Source organism: Serinus canaria, chromosome 1 (assembly GCF_022539315.1).
Source record: "Serinus canaria isolate serCan28SL12 chromosome 1, serCan2020, whole genome shotgun sequence".
NCBI classification, from domain to species: Eukaryota; Metazoa; Chordata; class Aves; order Passeriformes; family Fringillidae; genus Serinus; species Serinus canaria.
This window is the reverse complement of record NC_066313.1, coordinates 29,996,210-30,015,933: the sequence shown is the minus strand read 5'-3', so window position 1 is coordinate 30,015,933 and position 19,724 is coordinate 29,996,210. Positions and strand designations below refer to the sequence as shown.

The window sequence follows — 19,724 nt, the reverse complement described above, 5'->3', positions numbered from 1 at the left end:
GATTGTATTTCAGGTTGATCATTAGAATCCACATTCTTTCTTTGGACTTACTTGAATTGTGGAATTACATCTTTCCGTAAAGATCACAACCTGTGGACAGTCAATTAAGTTTAACACATACAAACTCATGCCATCCCATCTTCCAGGGACCAAAATCTCCCCCCCTTCAGTTAAACAAACCTCTTGGTCATTAACTTTCCCCAGCTAATATCTGAGATGACCCAGCTAATATCTGCTGCCAGGTGACCTGTGGGTGACCTGTGCTTTGGCCACAGCAGGCAGGGCACCGTGTGAGAAGCACCCTGTCTATCAAGAATGTCTAGCTTGAGTTATTTCAGCATATTGTAGACATTTAGCTGGTCTGAGAAGAGACCATGCCACTCAGGGAGAACAAACCAGGCAGAAAAGAGATTTCTGAAAAAATTTATATGTTTTGATTTGTATGCAATAATTGCCCTTTGAACAATTTCACTGCAGCTATTTATCAGCAGCCAATAAACTGTGCTACAGTGATTGCATAAAAAAACTCCAGCACTTATTATCTACATTGCATATGAGGCATGGACAGCAAACACTATTAGAAATACAGGTCAGAACTCCCAGATGAAAAGGCCAATCTTTAAAGTTCACATTTTCCAAAGCTAGGATTTTATCCCTCCCATTTTCAGAAGGCTTCCATTCTACAGTAACTGATCACTTTAAAAGTGTTTTTTAAGTCACCATAAGTTCATTATGAGCCCCCCCTTGGTACATGGCAAACAACTGCAGTGCTACCTGCCTGAGATCAGGTCTCTGACAGGCTCTATCAGCAGTCCAGCAGTATCAGCTGGCCAGCAGTGATTTGGCTGAAGTACCATGTCTGAGGAGAATCCACATTGCAACTGCTCAGAAAAATGTGCCTTCAGATAAGGGCTGTTGTGCTGATTTCATGCCAGCTACTCAATGTACTAATTTAGTTAATTTATTTGGAAAATTCAGTGTAGATGAAGACCAAACCCATTTTGAAAGAGAACTCTCTCTCTGGCAGACTTGACACTTTCACCCTTAGTCTTAGAGTAGTAAAAATTGAGTTTTCCACCTCCAAAATGGAAATATTCTGGTCTTCCCAATAAACAAATCAGGTAAAACAGCAAAGATTTATCTGTTTTGGATTTGATTCCATGAAATTTACCCTTTGTTTTAGCCAGACTAAATTCTTCATGCCTATAAAATTATCTTATCTTCAGAAATTACCTTTAGCTTAAATATAATGTTGTGTGTTGCAGTCTTAAGGCTCTCAAGAACACTTTGTTCCTGAGAGTTTGTGGGAGGAGACTGAGTTAGAAATGCTGAGGAGAACCTTCCCCATCCAGTCTTGACCCATATTCTCCTGTGACTTGTAAGACCTGGGATAAGGACAGGACCTGCATAAGTCCATTAGAAAGTAGAGGTGGAGCAGGATAGGTGTGAGAGGCAGGTAGGAATTTTTCCTTGGAGAGGCGTATGTAGAAGGGGAGCAGAAGGTCAAGTAGGCAGTCATGTAATTTTGGGGTTAGCTTTTAGCTTTACAGAGCTCATGAGCAACCTCCAAGCTGTGGCTGGAAAAGGCTGGAAAGGGAGGGATGGAGGAGACTTACCAGATGAGTCTGGAATCACATCTTCTGTGTCATTGCAGAGAGTTTATCTGCAGACCTGAATGCCCATGCTTGTCTGTTGTCCAGGGCTCTGTTTCATGGCAGCATTGCTTTGGATGCTATTCCTGATGAGCCATTTATAGTTGGTGAGTTTTTTCTTTGAGGAAAAGTGGGAAGAGAGATGTCCCTGCGTTTATTGACCGTCTGCTGTGCTGTGTGTGCTTGCTCCTGAAGGCAAGGTCAGGGGAGTTCATCTTGTCTCTCAGTGTGACACGAACGGCCTACTTGGCACAACTTCTCATTTCATTGGGCCTCATCTTAGCAGTGATGGCAGCTAGGTTGTCTGCTCAGCATGTCTGAGTCATTGGCAGCTGCTGTAAATCCATGGGCTTTTTAAGGTCTCCAGAGAAGTCTTTATTCAGTAATAGAGCTCTCCCCTTCGGTCTCCTCAGTTGCCGATGAGTCAGTAGCCAGTGTGCGTGGTACAAGTGTAGGGCTGTCTGTGTCCCTGGATCTGGTTTGAAATGTCATTGGTTTGCTGTGAAGTCCATGTGGTATTTCCTTGCCCCCAGATCCTATTGTGAGGACAAAGGCCCCCTTGGGGACCTGAACTGGGTTGGAGGGTTTGTGACAGCTGAAGATGATTCAGAACCATGCTGGAGACAGCCAAAGCCATTTGTTGTCAAGAAGTAACAGCTCACTGGCTGCAGTAATTTTTTTTATTCTCCTTTCCCACAGGCTATACCTCCTCTGTTTTCAGCCCTTCTTGTTAATAGTTTAACATCAGTGTTTTTCCCTTGTGCCACATTTCATCCCAGGCCCTGTCTGTTCTGCCTTTTGCATCATGAGCTCAAATAAAATTGCTTTTCTTAAAACTTCTGGGAGCTATCCCCTCCCTAACTGGCAGCATAAGTTATCTCATCATTCCTTGCCCTCCTTAACCCTGTTTCTTTTCTCTCTTATCAGGCCATCATTAGGTTTCTCTTTTCTTGTTCATCTCACATTGTGTTGAAGTTCCCTGCAAATGGGTAAAAGGCTGAGGGGCAACCTAATAGCAGCCTGTTAGGACCTGCAAGGAGGTTCTCCAAAGACAGACCCACTCTTTGCAGTGGTGAATGACAGGAGGACAAGAAGCAGTAGGGATAAGCTGAGAAAAGTGAAGTTCCCAGTGGACATAGGGAGGAAAATAATGGAGAAATCAGTTGAGCATTGAAAAAGATTTATGAGAAAAACTGTGTGCTCTTCATCAGAAACACAGCTAGGTGGAGCCTTGAGCTGGTCTGGCCTTCTTGCTGACCCTGCTTTGAACAGAAGACTGAACCAATGACCTCCTGAAGTCCCTTCCAGCCCAAGTAATTTTCTTCTTCAAAGTTTTTTTCTTGCCTTTGTTCTCATTGTCCTCTCCACCTATTTCAGGCACAATACCATCTTGGTGAATTATCTCTCTAGCTCAATTTCAGTTCAGCATCCCCAGGACTTGTTTTTTCCTGCTAACTTAAAATCTCAGCCTTTCATTCAGACTTCTGCCTGCTAACATGTACTTATCAAACTTGGTTTAGATGCAGCATTATTAATCCCTCTCTCCTCAAGCACATCTCCTTGATTGCTAAACCATCATCTATTCTGCTGCTCTTCTGCCTAATCCAGATGTTCTTTGCAATCCTACAACTGGTTTTGCAGGTTGCAGAGAGGATCTAAAAAGCATTTCAGTCATCCAGACTATTTTGGCTGTGTCTGCCTGAGTTTGTAGAGAGCTGAACTCTCAGTGAATTTCCTGTTGTTTGCAGGAGGTACTAAAATCACACTGATTTCACTTTAAAAATGCCAGTGCTTCAGTGTTTTTCAAAGCATGGAGGTTGGAGAATGAGAGAGAGCTGTCATTTTGATGTTCAAGAAAACAATGCAGAGCTCAAAAGAGATGTGTTTGAGGCTGCCTTCCATAAAATAGGCTTCATTCTCAGCAGTCTGGCAACACACACTCTTAAAATTTGATTCCAAAATGACTTGCTAATGATGACACAGATTACATTGTCTTTAAACAAATATTTGCTCTACACTGTACAATTTTAAATTCTTCTGAATGCAGCTGCAGGAATGATGTCCAGTTGTATAACATTCCTGTTGCTAAGAAGTAACAAAAATAAGTGTAATTATTTATCTTGGATGTCTGAAAAAAAATTTCTGACATTTCTTGCACAACATTTGTTTGAGTCTGAGTCATAACGCAGACTCTTATAATTAGTGCACTAACTTCCATTAATTAGGCTGACACTTAATTGGATCTATAAAAAGCAACCGTGACATGTCTGGTTTTAATCAATTACTGCATACTTCAGTCTGGTTCATGACTGCTGCAGTGATTGTTAATGACTTTGTATTACTGGGAGGCCAGATTCATGAGCTCTGTAGGTACAACAGTGAGTCTAGAGTTGCTTGGCTAGTTGGAGCTTTACAGTCCACATGGATATCCTGTTGGTCTTTTTTCCTCTCCACCTTTTGGGGAGGGTAAGCAGGAAATCTGGAGTGTGCTTGGGGAGTGTGTGCTGAGGTTAGCCGCAGTTCAGCCATGTTCTGGGATCCTCACATGAAGGGCTGAATGCAGTCCCTGCAGTCTTGGACTATGTGTTCTTTGTGTCATGGCCTTGCTGTAAAAATCAAGTGCAGGGAGCAAGAGAAGAGCCAGTTTTATGCTCATCTGGTGAAAGGTGTCCTGAAATTTTTGGTCCTCATTTTATGAGTAAACCAAGTTGAACCAGTGTGTTTCTGTCTTGAATCCAGTGCATAGTCCCTTTTCCTTCTCTGAATACCTCATGGTCCCTATTCCAGTCAGTGGTAGGTGCTGTAGGGTCTGTGGCAGGAGAGCCCAGCATCCACGTGTGTGGGGGGCCTTGCAGCTCCACTGCATCTGTGTGCCTGGACAACGCTGTGAGAGCTGCAGGGGTTTAAGAAGCTGTGGCTTTGTGAGTGACAGTACTGGCTGTCACAACCCTCTGCCCGCATGTTACTGTGCCATAGTAGCCACGTTTGTGGTGACTCCTGGAAACTTATTTTATTTTGTGACTGAGGCAAGCAAGAAGCCTTTGGGCAGCTCAGCTGACCATCAATGGCAAAGCAACACTGTGGCAGACTTAATACCCTACAAGAGCATGAACCTGCCTTGTGTCCAGGTTGTAGCTCCTGCTTCTCAAGGAGTCTCTAAGCCTCAGGAGGTGGCTCCAGGATGAGATGTGAAGTCAGGCAGCTTCATCCCTATTTGCTTCCACAGCTTTCCTTGAAATAGATGCACAAATCCTTTAGCACATGCCCTGAAGTTCTTCAATTTGCTGCCATTGTACTGAAGTAGAATAGAATATAGGCACGTGTTGTAGTCAGCTGAAACATGTTGTATTTTATATGGATTATAGTAATTCTTTGGATACAGTTGCTTACTTCATTTGGTTACTGTAGAATTTGAGGCTTTGGAGGTTTTAAATAGTTACACCCAAACTTTGGAATGTGGCCTGAACCATTACTCCCTTTGTTCAGTAATGCACCCGCTTATGCTTTTTCGTGTTGTAATTGATACTTGCCGAGTTCATAAAACCAATGTTCATCTGAAAAATGAAAAAAATAATTATCCTCTTCCTGGCTGTTATAATGCATTTTTTAAAGAACATGGATTTTTTTCCACTTTGAACGGAAAAAGATTTAACCCAGTTGTTCCCTTCCAACATGTTGGTAGCGTATTTTAATGCTTTGGAGTAGGAGTCAATGGGATGATTAAATTTGAAAAATATCTTAGCTACCTGTTTTGTTTAAATCTCTGGGACATTTTGTATTGCTCCTGTGTAGAATATGTCTGTTAGCTAGAGCACAGGATATTATTATTTGAATAAATCCTCAACTACTCTGGTAGCTTTCATCAACCCAGCCTGAGTTTTCACTACTAATCGGTCATTTTATTGACTTGAATTAGAAACAATACTGTCAAAACTAGGACAAAGCAAGACTCCACTGACGATGAAGTACAACACTGTTGCATAGAAGGGTGGAGGACCCAGGCTGATGAGGTCTTTGAGCCTGGAGCAGATGACTTGTATGGCTCTGAGTAACTCTTAATGTCCTTTGTCTCAGTTTTCCTGTATTCTCCTGCCATCTGTAGGCTAACAATCCAGTGTCCAGCTCTGCTGTGAGGGTTAATAAACAAACTTGTGGGTGCTTCGCCAGATCATTAGGGTATATGGGTCACTTTGTTGTTAATTACTCGAGTGTGCCTGGACCATATTCAAGCAGAGGGGGATGGCCTGGGAAGGATCCTTGTGCCATCTTCTGTTTTGTGCCGCTGAAGCTGGAGCAGAGGCTGTGGCAAGGGGAGAGCAGGTCCTGGAGCGTGGCAGGAGGGTGCTGTGCACATGCAGCCTCGCGGGCATCATGGATCCCTGCCCTTTGGAAGTTGCAGCGAGAGAAGCTGCTGCATTGCTTCACTCTGACTGGCTGCAGGGGGAAGTTGGCACTTCCCAGTCCCTGTCTGGGAACTTAGACAGCTTTTTTTTTTTTTTTTTTTTTAATTTATGTATTTATTTTTGGCTGCTTACAAAAGGAAGTACAGTCCCATCTCGTCGCAGCAAGAGCCAAAACCTCAGCACTCAGCACACCAGCTCTGCTGCCCAGGCCTGAGCCTCACATACAAAAGTCCTTGTCAAGATGCAGCTTTTCTCCTCCGCATTTCCCCAGAGGGCGAGCAGTAATGGCCTGTGAGGAGTCTTTAAAAACTCATTTTTCTGGGTAAAATTCAGCGTCTTCTGCTGCCTTTTCAACTGAAATATATATTTTCATTGGGCCGAATGCAAACCATCAGACAACAGTAATGGGAGTATTATTTTTGCACTGAGGTTAAAACCCAGATATTTCTGTGCAACTCTGACAAGTATTTTTTATCACAGTCTACCTAGCTCAAGGATTTAAAATAATCTGCCTCTTGTCTCCACTTCTGGGCATCTGTACCTCACTTTCATCATTAGGAGCTCTGGGCTTCCAGCTCCTCCAAAAACTAGACCCAGAAAGCATTAGGCTGATATTTTGAATGGTTGCCTGTGTATGTGGTTTTGTGCACAGGGCCAGAGCTTCTTTCAAAATACAAATTTCAGCATTCCTGAAAAATCCCATTCACGTTCAGGTCAGGTGCTGCAGCTAGCTGGTGCATCCTGACAGCTGAGCAAAGTCACCTGCTTATTTCAGTGGAGCAGGTAGGTCCTCCATGCTCACAATTAATATGGTCATGCCAGGACAGAATGGAATTAAATCAGATGGCTCACTTTATTAGCTTCTTCTCTTCCTAAGAGAAAGGACAATGGGTAGATAAACTCCTGGGCTTCAGGGTCACCTTGCTGAGGATTTCTCCTCTGCTGACATCACGTGTTGTTTTGTATTTGGATTAGAAGTTATTGTTTCTAGATTTTCTTGCAATCTAGATTTTAATGTGTGTATGGCAGGGAGGGGTTGGTGGATTAGGGTGCAGGGGAACACACTGTGTTGAAGGGGTACACGCTGTGGTCATTTAGCATGGCCAAAGATGAGATTTGGCACAAGTCACTGTTCAGCTTAACTCGCCCTGCAGATCTTGCCAGAGTAATCAATATATTTTTGTTTACATAGGCACGTGCTGTATTTTGGAGTTACAGCAAGGGCACCATGAGAATGAATTCTTCCCCCTTGGCCATGCTGGTAGTGTATTTTTATGGCTTACAGTAGAAATCACGGGGGTGATGAAGTTTTGAGAAATATATTTGCTCCCTGTGTGTACTGGTGTGGTTTAGTGCTTAGCCCTGAGTCACAGGAGCCAGCTTCTGCCTCCAGCTGTGTCACTACTGTGTGGTGTGACCTTGGCATTGGTTGTAAGCTGACTGTGCAGGGATTGCATCTTCTTGATTAATAGCCTTGTTCAGAGTTATATGCCCTTGGTTCGACAGCACAAGTAAGTCTTTATTACCTCGGTAGCAGCGTGGAGTCCTGGCTCAGAAAAGGAGCACAATCCATTCCTGGCTTGGGAACCATCAGCACAATTAATTCTATTTGGCTTGCACCATAAAAGTTGCCAGTAAGGCAGAGACGCCGAGGCCTACAAACATTACATGAGTTTAATTAAAAGAATGATTTGAAGCAGCTTTGGGTACGGATACTTATTACTTCTCTATTGGTTCCTCTCACTTCCTCTGTAATGAAATGTCAATGAACTCAAACAAAATGAGCTTTCATTCTGCATGGCAGAGAGCTCCCAAAGGTGGCTGCTTCTGGAGACTCTTTTAGTAGTGTGTGAAATAAAGGTGGAAGGGGGGAAGTTTCTTTCTTCCTGGCTGTTCATAGGGCAGAGAACACAAGTGTGTCCTGTGCAGCAGTGAGCCTCCCCCATCCATGCAGAGGATGGCTGTGTCCCAGCAACACTTCCAGGTACTGCTTTGGTGTCCAAAAGGACTCCTGGGAGCCTGTAGCTAAAAGTGTCTGGGCCCTTTACTGGGCTGGGGTGAGAAAGCTCAGCGTTTTGCAGGATGGGGCCCTGGCTTTTGATGTGTTTCAGTGTGTTGGAGGGAGTACTGTGGGTATTCTCTTGGCCTCCACATTAAGCTCTCAGATTTTCCCAGAGAACTGGGCAGAGCGAAATACAGTCACAGAAAGGGAGCAATTAATTAAGCAGCTCTGCGCCTTCTTGTGGTGTCGACCCTGGCAGTGCCTGTGAACTGCATAAATGCACTCAGGCTTGCTGTCCAGAGCTCTGATCTGGGCAAAGCTGACTGCAAAAGGACTCGTTTCAAAGCCTCTCTTGTATTCTTTGGTAGCACATACAAGGAGAGTGTTACAGACATTACTGCTCTGCCTGTAATAGCTAGGGAAAAAGGCTCAGCAGATTAGTGGGCTTTTTTTTTCCTCTCCTGTGTGTATGCTTTTGTTGGAGATGAGGAATTAGCACTACTGATTTTTTTTTTTAAAGACTCATGAGTGCCCACAACCCAAACTGACCTAGGCACTTTTGGCGACTTAGACAGAATTTTCAAGTTATTTTTAAAGGGTGGAAGTCTTGCAGAGGTCTGGGAATGTTAAATGATTGATTATTTGCATCATAGAGCATAGGAGTCACAGCCTTACACTGAGGCTCCATTGTGCTAGGTGCTGAATGCACGCAGAACAAAATGACTGGGTTTGCTCTCAGTACCATGAAGTTGGAGCAGAATCAACTCCCATCTCTCTTTTCTGATATATCCGTGCATGCTCAGTGTGATACAGCAGTAACAAATCACGATATGTTTTTAATAGCAGATGAAATACAAATAAAGACTTGATTTGTATAGTGGGCATTTGCTTAACATCTTGAACGGCAGGGCACAGTAAATAGTATATAAATGCCTGGATGGAAAATAATTGTTCATGCAGGGAGCTGATAACAGTGACTGTGTGTACTTTCAGCTGTGTTTCTCTGTTATGTCCAGGCCTCTGGTCAGTGCTACATTGCTGTTACCAGATGACTTGCATTTACTGTGCTCCTTTGATCGCTTTGCCAGCATGACATCTGGCCAGTTTCCCTTTGCCAGGGTCCCAGGATCCTGGGGAAGTTCTCACAGTTACTCATATCTGTATTTTCCCTTTACAGTTAGCCTGAGAAGTGAATGATTCCTCCCCTCCCTGCAGATGGGGGTTTATTTGATGGAGAGGGGGGCTAGGGGTGAGTGTTGTTTTTCCCTTTCTTCAAGGGTCAGACAAATTCAGCCCCACACCAGTGATGTTAGATTCTACAGGCTATCACAAGGCCTTTACATTTACTGTTACCTTAAGGTAGTCCATAGAGTCTCAGTGCTAATGGTTTGTTTTGTAAACATTGGTAGTTCTCTGTGTACAAGTGCCTAGAGCTGAAGAAAGACAGAAATTGGTTCCTGGGGGAGTTGTTCTGCACTTGCCCTCCCTAAAAGCTGTCTTGGGCACAGAGAGGCTTTATTCTTGCAGTACAAAATTGATCTCTGTCTATGAAGTGTTTGACCATGGCTGACATGTTGGAGCAATAAGAGGGTGGGGTTTTCTATTTCTGATTACTTTTAGGTATCTTGCAGGCAGCAAGCCCCTTGGAAGATGAGTAACTAGTCATCATGCTTGGGCTGCTGATCAGTAGGAAGTAAGTGCAGTTCAAAGTGCTCTTAGTAGCCTGCATTGCTGGAGACTGTCCTGCCCCAGGAACCTACAGTAACTGAATTGTCAGTGCCTGTGCATGGACAGGCACTAAGAAATGTCTCTCCCTGAAGCCAGGCTGTTGCTCTGTGGGAAAGGATCCCTTGCTAGCCAGCTAGCGTCACACTTTAGCTTTCAGTCTTATTTGAGGTCTTCATGTCAGTGAGACATTAGAGACCTGCACGTCATACTCAGCAGACCTGAATGAGTACTTACAGCAATTGTAAGCTTTCCACAATATTTTCATCTTGTTTCTGATCCTGGCTCAGTCACAAACTGAACTTGTGACTAAACTCCTTTATTTAGGAAAAATTATTTCTTTAACTGAAGGGCCTCAAATTGAAATATTTTAGCAAAACCCTGAAATATGGGGGCAGGTAGAGCAAGAACCTGCCTCTAACTCCTGTTTCCCACTGCAGGCCAATCTCCACAAGCTGGCAAACAAAAACTTTTGACTGGTTCTGCCTTAAACATCAGATGATTTTGACTGCATGACTCACTGTTTTGTATTTGTTGTTTGTATTGCTATAGCAGTTGAGGCTCTTAAACTTTGGATCCAAGACCTTGTTGTGCCAGGTGCTGTTAGGAGCATGGGAAAAAAACAAATCAAAAAGGCCATGTGAGGAAGAACATGAATTTCTGCATAACTCAAGACAACAGGTGGCTACAGATGGGAGATCACAAGGAATTGATGAAATAATAGTGAATGACCTGTGCAGTGAGTAATAGTCTTGATACATCACTTATCTAAACATTGCTGAGGTTTTGTAGGTGCTACAGCCAAGGGCAGTTTGAAGGAGATTGATGTAACAAGAAGTTTACAGTAACATGTCAACAAGTGAGAAGGGCAACAGAGGGAATAGTGGCATGCTGAAAATGATGCTTGAAGGAAGATGTTTGCTGCAAACTCTGTTAGTTGATTGTGGATGCTGCGGTCATATATGAGAGAGTACAGATAGAAGAGCAAAGTGGAAACAGAAAGTGTGTTTTTTGGAGGAGGGAAAACAGAGCCATGGGGAAAAGAAACCTACAGGCAGGCTATGTATTCAGAGTCTTGACCTGAAACTTCTGGTGTGTTTACTACTAGCAACTCAAGGAAAAAGAAAATGCTGTTTCTTTGGATCATAACCTTTAACCAACATGTGACATGAGGGAACAGACGAGTGAAGCAGAATGCCTGTGTTCCTTTATTTGTAGCACAGATGTCTCCGTGAGGGGTGAAGGAAAAATGCTGCTTTTTGTTGTGCTGTTTGTTTAAACTTCAGTTTAACAAAATTAGCCTGTTCAGAAACTTCAGTGAACGTCCTTTTTAAGTTGAAAACTTGCAGAGCAAGATGCAAGTCAAATGCCAGCCCCAGCAATTAGCATGCATCCTTTCATGAGTGTCAAACTGTGCTTAATCTCTACTGATAGGGTTCTTTTTCTCCTACATGCTGTCTGCAGCTAAAAATAACATCAAGTTAAAGATGTACCAAAGTTAGCAGCTGCCCAGTTCATGGTTTTTTTGAGCCAGCTTGCTCTCTTCCCCAATCACAGTTTTTCTTCCCATGAAGCATGAGAGGAATCACAGATGTCACAGCATGTATTTGGGAAGCTCCCACTGGCTTGAGGGTGTCCAGGAGCTCAAGTGCTTATAGATCACAGTGTAAAAGGTATTGCTTGGAGTGCAGCTTCCCACATAAAATCAAAACTGTTGAAGATGTGTTGGTGTTTGATAGGAAGGTTTCTCATGGAGGAAGTGGAAACACAGCATGACATGACTGCAGAACAAGAGAGGATGTATTTAAATAGACTCCCCAGAAGGTGGTTGGAGAAATGGCTTCATAATAGGGAATGCATTGGTTGCTTCAGCATTAGATGCTCTCCCCATGTTTTCTCTGCAGTAGGGACCCCTCTCAGCTGAGCCATTTTTAGCTGTGTGGAAGAACCCAGTTCTTTATCTCCATGGCTCTCTGAGCAATGAACTTCTGTCATACCACTAGAGGGGGACTGCACGCCATACACCTCCTGTCCTGCTGGGCCTCACTGCCCACCCCTCAGTGCCCACCAGCCCAGCAGCTCCAGCAGCACGGCTCACTCTGCTCTGGTGAGCACTGGGGTCTCACAGCACCTGTGAAAGTCAAGCATTGCAGGCATAGAAGTGAAAAGGCTCATGGATGAGAATAGCATGATTTGTATAGTATCTGCATGCTTCTCTAGTTATCCAGCTCTGCAGAATCTTGGGTTTTATTCCCACACAGTTACAAAAAGTGTCCTGAGCATGACTTGTCTTCAGAGAAAGCTGAATAGTGTGTGTGCGCAAAATCTCTGAGTCACAAAATGTGAATAACCTCTCTCCCCGGTTGGATGAAGGAATGTAACAGCAGGTTATCCAGCAGTGCCATTAAACTGGTCAAAGATGAAATGGAAACACAATTGTTTCTAGATGCTGGGAGAAAAGTGAGGGCTTTGGATGTAACAGACCCAGTTGTGTGCTGGACCTGACCTGCCTGTTCCCTGCTGCCTTGCAGGGCTTTTACTCACGTGTTCACCTTTGGCCCGACGTTCCGAGCGGAAAACTCGCAGAGTCGCCGGCACCTGGCGGAGTTCTACATGGTGGAGGCTGAGCTGTCCTTCACTGAAAGCCTTCAGGACATCATGCAGGTGGGCACTCCAGATGTCTATGCAGGACTGCTAGCAGAGTTTCTTCCTCCTGTGCTCCCTGCCCTCAGCTAAGGTCACAGCTCCTCTCACCCTGTAGAGAGTAGAGAACCAAGCAGAGGTTGCACAGGTATTTCCCAAGGAGGAGGATTTGCTCAGCAGAGATGAGGCCATAGAGAGGATTTGGAAGGGAAGGTATAGGTGCACACAGCCCTCATCTGAATGGGAAGCTCCACAGTTGCTGTATTGCCAGGGAATGTAAATGTGCTTGACTAGTGCTAATGACTGGCACTCTCACTTTCAAAATGTTCAGCGCCTTTCCACTGAGTGAGCAGTGTTTAAGCAGTGTGCTCTGTAAAGGCCTCCTTGAAATCTGCATTGAAATCTGAAGAAGAAACAACCGTTTCTGGCATACACTGTTCACTGTGGCTTTAGCAGAAGACTGGAGGAAATCTTTAGTCAGCTGCTTTTTGATTTTTCAGGATTGACTTCTCAGATGCAGTTTAACCACATGATGGATGCCTATACACCTTACCAGTCTCAGCATAAGCCAGCTTATACCCAGTAGGACTTGTATGTAAACATGCACACACAATCTCATTTATCAGATAAGCTCTGTGGAAAGTGATTGAAAAAATAACCTTATAAAGAAAAACACCTGAGGCACTGGCTGCAGATATATAAAATAACATCCAGGTGGTGGTTTCTTCAGCATGGGTCATAAACAGTGCTGAACCAGCATGGCCTGAGAACACATTGGTGTGCTCTGTGTGCTGCTTCTGAATCTGGAATGTCTGCATGACCCTGGGCTGTGTGGACTGATCCATTGGGAGTCTGTGCTCCATCATAAATAGCATCCTGCTCTTTCTTTTGTGTCTCCTTTTCTCCGCAGCTTTGTGTATTCTTAGAGCACAGCCTGTGTGTATGTACACACCTTCATTCCTGAGCCCCCTTGTTCCTCTAGGTAATCAAGAGTCAATTGAAATCTTCACTACTTTTATCTAGTATAGTAAGCAGGGTCTTCTGTTGAGTGGTGTTGGACCCCTTCAACACAGAATCAACATACCTTGTGCAGAAAACCTTAATTTCATGAGTTTTGAAGTATAAACAGCCAGTTCAGACAATTCAGAGAATTAGATTTGAGAACTGTTCTGAAATTTGTAAGGCTTTTATTTGTAGAGAAAGGAGGAAATTTCCCTCTCAATTTTGCCTTTGTTGTTGCTAAGTATCTTGTGAAGTTTCAGCTTGTGCTCTCTTTAAATCTTCCCTCTGTCCCAAAGTCTTTGACAAGCATCTTTCCCTATAACAGAAAGTCTCCTAGCAGCCATTATTTTGCATTTCTCATCGTGAGTATGTATTGCAGCAAGCTTAATTTTGTGGTGTTCTTACTTGGGGAAGTGGAGTTCCCACTTTGTTATTTTTAAACCATTGAGCAATCTCTCTTACTACAAAACAAACCAAAAAACCCAGTCAACAGAAAACTCTACTAGTTGCTCTGAAACCTAAGTGTCTCTCCTGGTGTAACTGACCTAAATTCAGTGTTCTCTCAAGTATCTGCCCATCGGGTTTTTTGTCTGTTTGTTGTCATCTGCAAGTTCTTTATTCAGTGAAAAACACCCAGTTGAAAGCCTTCAGGGCTCTTGGCCAGGGTTATTATCTGAACTTTGTCCTCACATAAGGAGCTGGATTGTTAAAAAATTATTTTTAAAATTGCTATTGGACATTTGGACTAAGTATCTCTCACTTGAGCAAATTAATGTGCTGGGAATGCTCAGCTTCTTCAGGGACATCTTGAAGTATTTGCTTATACACCATTAAAGAGCCTTGCTACAAAGATGTGCATGTTTACCATTCACTGGTGAGGCTTGAGATCTTTCAGCCAAAGCTCCAAAAGAAACATAGTTTTCATTATGAAATAAAAGGAAAAAAAGGAGATTTAATAACCAAGCTACATGTATTTGGGAACAAAGGGCCTGAAGTCTTAGAGCAGCGGCCTTTTTTCCCCTCTGTAATTGCACAAAATAGTGCTCAGTTATTCCTAAATTAGTAGCACAGTTCTTATGAAGTCTCATGTGTCTTAATCATGCAATCTAAATTTCTGTTCTGTGCCAAAATGTGTTTTAGTGCTACAAAGAAGCTTTGACTCTCACAGTACTGGTTTCACAATACTTTCTGTGGAAAGTCCCGTGTGCTCAGGGCAGAACTTCACGCTGCATGGCTGGGTGACAGTATTTCTGCTTTGGTGTACAGGGTACATGTAAGGGGATCTAAGGAGGGACCTCTTGTCTCCTCCAAAATGGATGAGAAAGAGAAGGATTTAGAAAAAGGTCAGATAGACAGGAGAAGAGGTACAGCTGTGGAAGTGGCTGGACCCCCTAGAGCCCCATCAGTCCCCCAGTACCTGAATTGGTGATCCAAGGTCTCCAGTTTTTTTTGTCCTCTGAGATGCCTGTTACCACTCTCTCCCTCCCTCTCTCTTCAATGCTGTGTCATGTAGTTGTATTTGTAGGCCATTATCTTCTATTTTTCATTCCCCTGTATCAGCAGTGCAGTATATTTAAAGGATCCCACTTCACTCATGACACTAATGGAGTCTCAAAGAGGCCATATGATACAGTCATTATTGAATTTCATCAAAAGCACATACAAAGCCATGCTAAAAAAGGCATTATTTAGGCTATAAAGTTAGGAAATGCAAGAAGGAAGTTTTCCTGAGGGCATTGTCAGGAATTTATGCATCGTGTTAGTCTTCCTTAACAAGATTATATACTAGCACTACTGTCTCTTTAAGGGATGGAGAATATTTCTCTTTAAGATGGGGCATACAATTTAACACTCAGTATTTGAGCTGTGTCCTGAGGGCAGGAGTATTGCCTTCCACTGGTTATGTACTTCATCAAAATTAATTTGCTGTCATTACGGCCTAGTGACATGGAGCATTATTACCTCCATTTTACAGAGGGGAGTTCAGGCATGAAATGAAATCAGGTACCCATTCTGGGTGTCAGCTTTAGAGAGCATGGATCTAAAACATGTATGTGATTTGATTTCCAGTCTAGTTTTCACTCAGCATTCTGTCTTCAGTACCAAGTCTGAGGCACTTGGGCAAGTCTGACTGAAGTCTTGAGGGAGCAAACACTGGTAAATCACATGAGAAGGGTTTGTTCTAAGAGTTTTGCACTCTAAGAGTTTTCCAACTCTCTTTAGGGACATTGGGCTATCTGCAGGACTGCAGTGGTATCCAGCTGCCATAGCTCAGGCTTGTTCTCTTCCCTAACTTTTATCTGCATTCAGCTTCAATGGCCAGTGGAGCAGTGGTCTGGCAGACAAGTCTCTTTCCTTGCACAGCAACAGCATCTCTCCAAAATTGGGCCTGAGCTGTTGGTTGTATTGCTGAGAGGAGATTTTATGACCAAGATCAGATGTGAATCCTCCCCTCTGTACGTATGTGCACACATAGAGTGGGAGTGAGCAAGCATGGAGGCACCAACAGTGGTCCACTGGTGAATGTTTCCTATGTAAGGAGCCTGTGATCTACACTGCATCCATATGCATGGCCCAGGTACATACATACATAAAAATCCTGCTGGCAGATCATGTGATTTTTCTTATGTAATCTTTATTACATAATTAAGATGATGATTTGAACCTTTCTTGGAGTGCGCAGCACCTTCAGTTGCTGCTGCTGACTTTTACTGCTGTTTTATTGATGATTTGCTCTGTTTCAACTCTGGTAATAATGTTATTTGGGAAGAGGATAAGTTTCAGTATCAAAAGATCCAGGGTAAAATTAAGCAATACCCTTGGGAGCTGCTCCTAATCAAAATTGAGCTGTTAACCATTAAACAACAGAGCAACATTGGGGAAGGCCAGTGTTGATAGTGCTGAAGTTTCAAAGGCTAAAAGGGTTGAGGGAAGGGAGAAAGCTTTAACCTCTGTCCTCCTTGCTTGCCCCCCTACCAGCACAGTTTCCACACCACCATTGTGAAGCAACCACATCCAGAGTCCCACCTCTGAGATGAGCTAATTGCTGTGTTTCCAGTGCCTTTTTTCCCCTGTGTAAGTCTCCTGTCAAACATGTTTCTTTCAGAATATGTTCAAACCAATCACTTCACCTATATCTCACACTCATGTGTTTCCTTAAACCAGCAAATCAGTGATTGCACTTCTCCATTCATTTTTCCTATAGCCTACTTTGCAGTCCTTCATTATGCTATCTGCTTAAAGACATAAATTCTCAGTTTGAGAGGTTTTATTCATCCTTTTTTTTTTCCATCTACTGTTTGTGCCTAGTACTTGTTTGGCATAAATAAGAGCAGCGAGGAGGCCACTGCATGACCCACGTGTCTGTCTTTTTTGCCAGGATAAAACCTCAGTCTCAAACCTGGAAATATTTCTCAGATTGTTTTTCCCATACCACCCACATCTTTTTTCCACAAGAGGAAGCTGCTTATGTTGAATGCTGTGGGAACCTAATTGTTACTTTATCGCACAGTGAGGAAAAAAAGTGCTAATTAAACAACATGCCTTTCCAAAACCAGATGATACTTTCATTTTCTAGAAAGAGGAAGCTTAATGTAAAATCCCTTCGTCTCTGCCTGGTGAAACCAGATGAATTGCTAAGAAGTTTTCTAATTTCATTTGCATAAGCCTTTTTCTAGCTACTTTGAAGAAAGTTCAAAGCTGACTGTTTGGTTATTTGCCACTCAGCAGCAGGAATGCTGGCTTTTCATTTCCTCTGTGTTTGAGTATCAGGAGGCGTAAAACTGTTCATCTGCATATGATAATGCTGTTCCCTTATTTGCATCTTCCCTTTTTTTTAAAGGAGAGCCCAGGTTGATGCAGGAGTCTTGAGTCTGAGTTTGGCTCAGAGCAGTCCAAATGGACTGCTTTACCAGCTCCACTAGGCTGGTGGGATGCAGAGCTGTTCACCAGCACAGAGCAGTGCTTCAGCAGCTTGGGGCAGGTGTGAAGGATGTTCACCTAAGCATAAGTTTGAACAACATGCCTGAAATCTCATCTTGGCTATGTCAGTAGCCCAGTGGCTTTGTTTCTGTGCCTTGTGTTCCTCTTACCCTGTAAAATCTGGTTCCTTGTAAGGCACAGACCTAATGCTTCTTCTTGAGGTCTGCTGACTGTTCTTTCAACAGGTTCATCTTTCCACAGTCACAGGCTTTGGGGTGTCTAGGGGCTGCTGCTCACCTAGATATCATTAGTGGAGACTTCAGTTCTCTTAACTCTGCAATTAATGAAGCAGTTGTTACACTCACAAAAAAAAAAACCCCAAACAACAGAACAAACAAACAAACAAACAACAACAAAAAAACACCCCAGAAATCCACAAGCAACCAGGAAAGTGCCAGAACTTTGAGATGCACTTAATTAGGAAAAACCTTGTCCCTTCCCAGGCTGAGATGACATGTTGCCCCAGCTGCATTGCTCTGTTTTGACAAAGAAAATAAAAATAGGAGGGTGATTTTGAATAAGAGGTGGGATGATCAGTTGATGCCACAGGGTTCAACTACCTGCTTTGTGCTGGTGTAAGACTACAGGGAGCCATGGGAACTCTTAGTCTGCACAACAGCAAGTGTCTTGGATGGTCTGCTTTGCTTAACCAAAAGAGAAAGTGACTCTTAAAACGGGTTGATGAAAATGCAGCAGCATCCCATGTGGGGGCTTTTAATGACATTTTAATTTCTTAATGAGTGAAGCCCGTTTTACTGGATAAGTATATCCAAATTGGATGATAATGTCATTTAGTTAATCCACATTCGTTTAGGGAAATGGAACCACATCTTTTTAGTTTCTCAAACATCCCTGCATTGATGTGTCCTTTGCTTTAGCTCTCTACTCATCTTGTACATGTTCATTTGCTCTTAATGCAGAGTCTCTCTAGCTGAGAACTGTTTGATGGGCTTGCTCTACACACTGCATGTTTATTCTCTTTCCTTCTTTGTCTTTTCTAACAACAAGGCATAAATCCTGACTTGTTCATTACAAGACAGATGCCTCACTAAAAATGAATCTGAGACCAGACCCACAAATGGTTGTAAGATGTCTGTGGCTAGCCAGGGTTGCTGCTTGAATATTTTAGCTGTGATTTTTTTCACTGAAGATACCGACTCCATCAGCCAATATTGAAGCCCTAAACCTGTAGCAAAAATAAAGGTTCCTGTCCTTTTCAGCTACTAAGCAAACCTGCTAATTAGGAGCATTAGTGAGGTGGTTCCCTCTTACACAGTCTGGCCATGCAGAAGGACAGAAACTCCTTCTGTACCCTTTGGCTGATGTGTACCATGTTTCATTTACAGTCTGGGACACCTAAGCAGTGTTCATTTTTCATGTGTTCCTTTTTTCTCTGTTAGGTTATGGAAGATCTTTTCAAGACAGTGACAAGCACTGTGCTCTCCAAATGTCCTCGTGATGTTGAACTTTTTCATAAATACGTAGCTCCTGCACAGAAGGTAATGCATGTGACAGGAAAGAACTGCAATCCTGTCATGTATTTTGGGGGTTCTTGGCTTCCTATAGCCAAGAATTCTTAATTTTTTCTTATTTTGTTTTGTTACTGTGTTGTCCTGTGAAAAGCTAAATATCAGCTTGAGTTTAAGTGATTGTTCAGGCCAACAGAGAGAGGACACACAACTTTCTGTAGCTGGTAGCAAGTGTGGTAAAACTGTAGTTGTCACTTCATCTGGTAGCCTCTGAATCATCAGCTTCAATAATTGGGTACTGTTTTGGCATTGAATGGCCAGGAGTGGATTTTGACCTGTATCTACCTCAGAATGCAGTCCTACAAATTACAAAATAGAGGGAGGTCACTTTCCTGAGTTTGCTCCTGAACCGTAAAGGGCAGCTTTACATGTTTATGTTTTTCTTGTTTTGACCAAGGACAGGTTGGAACAAATACTGAAGCACAAATTTATGATGTAAGTACTATTTCAGAATGATCTTGCTGAGAGCTTTTGGGGAAAGAGTTCCTATTTTGTGTATGTTCTTTCTCTTTCACAACTCAATGTCTTCTGGGTTAGCATAACGTCTCCAAAAGAGCATGGGCTGCAGTTCCCTTTTACTGTTTGTCAGGCATGCCTTTTCAGCTCTGCATGAGACTGTCACCTGAATCTCCTGGCCTTTAGCTTTTGCTCCCCTGGACAAGATCCCCAAAAGTATTCTCCTTCCAGCATGTACCTGCACATTGGTTGCTCATGGTCCTGCTTGGTTTTGGTTTTGATGCTCTGCTTTCATTCACACTTTCACTCAAGTGGCTCTCTTTTTATGAAA

General features: G+C 43.1%; 1 protein-coding gene across 3 annotated transcripts in view; it reads left to right on the top strand.

The window, feature by feature from the left end:
• Positions 1-19,724, top strand: part of NARS2 (asparaginyl-tRNA synthetase 2, mitochondrial) — a 48,617-nt gene that overhangs the window by 16,532 nt on the left and 12,361 nt on the right. Inside the window, exons 7-9 of one of the 3 annotated variants that reach the window (XM_050972204.1) lie at positions 12,314-12,446; positions 18,809-18,907; positions 19,329-19,372. The exons of 1 other annotated variant lie outside the window; for it this stretch is intronic. In XM_050972204.1, coding sequence (XP_050828161.1) covers positions 12,314-12,446; positions 18,809-18,907; positions 19,329-19,372 — 276 coding nt within the window. The remainder of the gene's footprint in view (positions 1-12,313; positions 12,447-18,808; positions 18,908-19,328; positions 19,373-19,724) is intronic. One more of the 3 variants, XM_030234195.2, reaches the window with a different exon arrangement.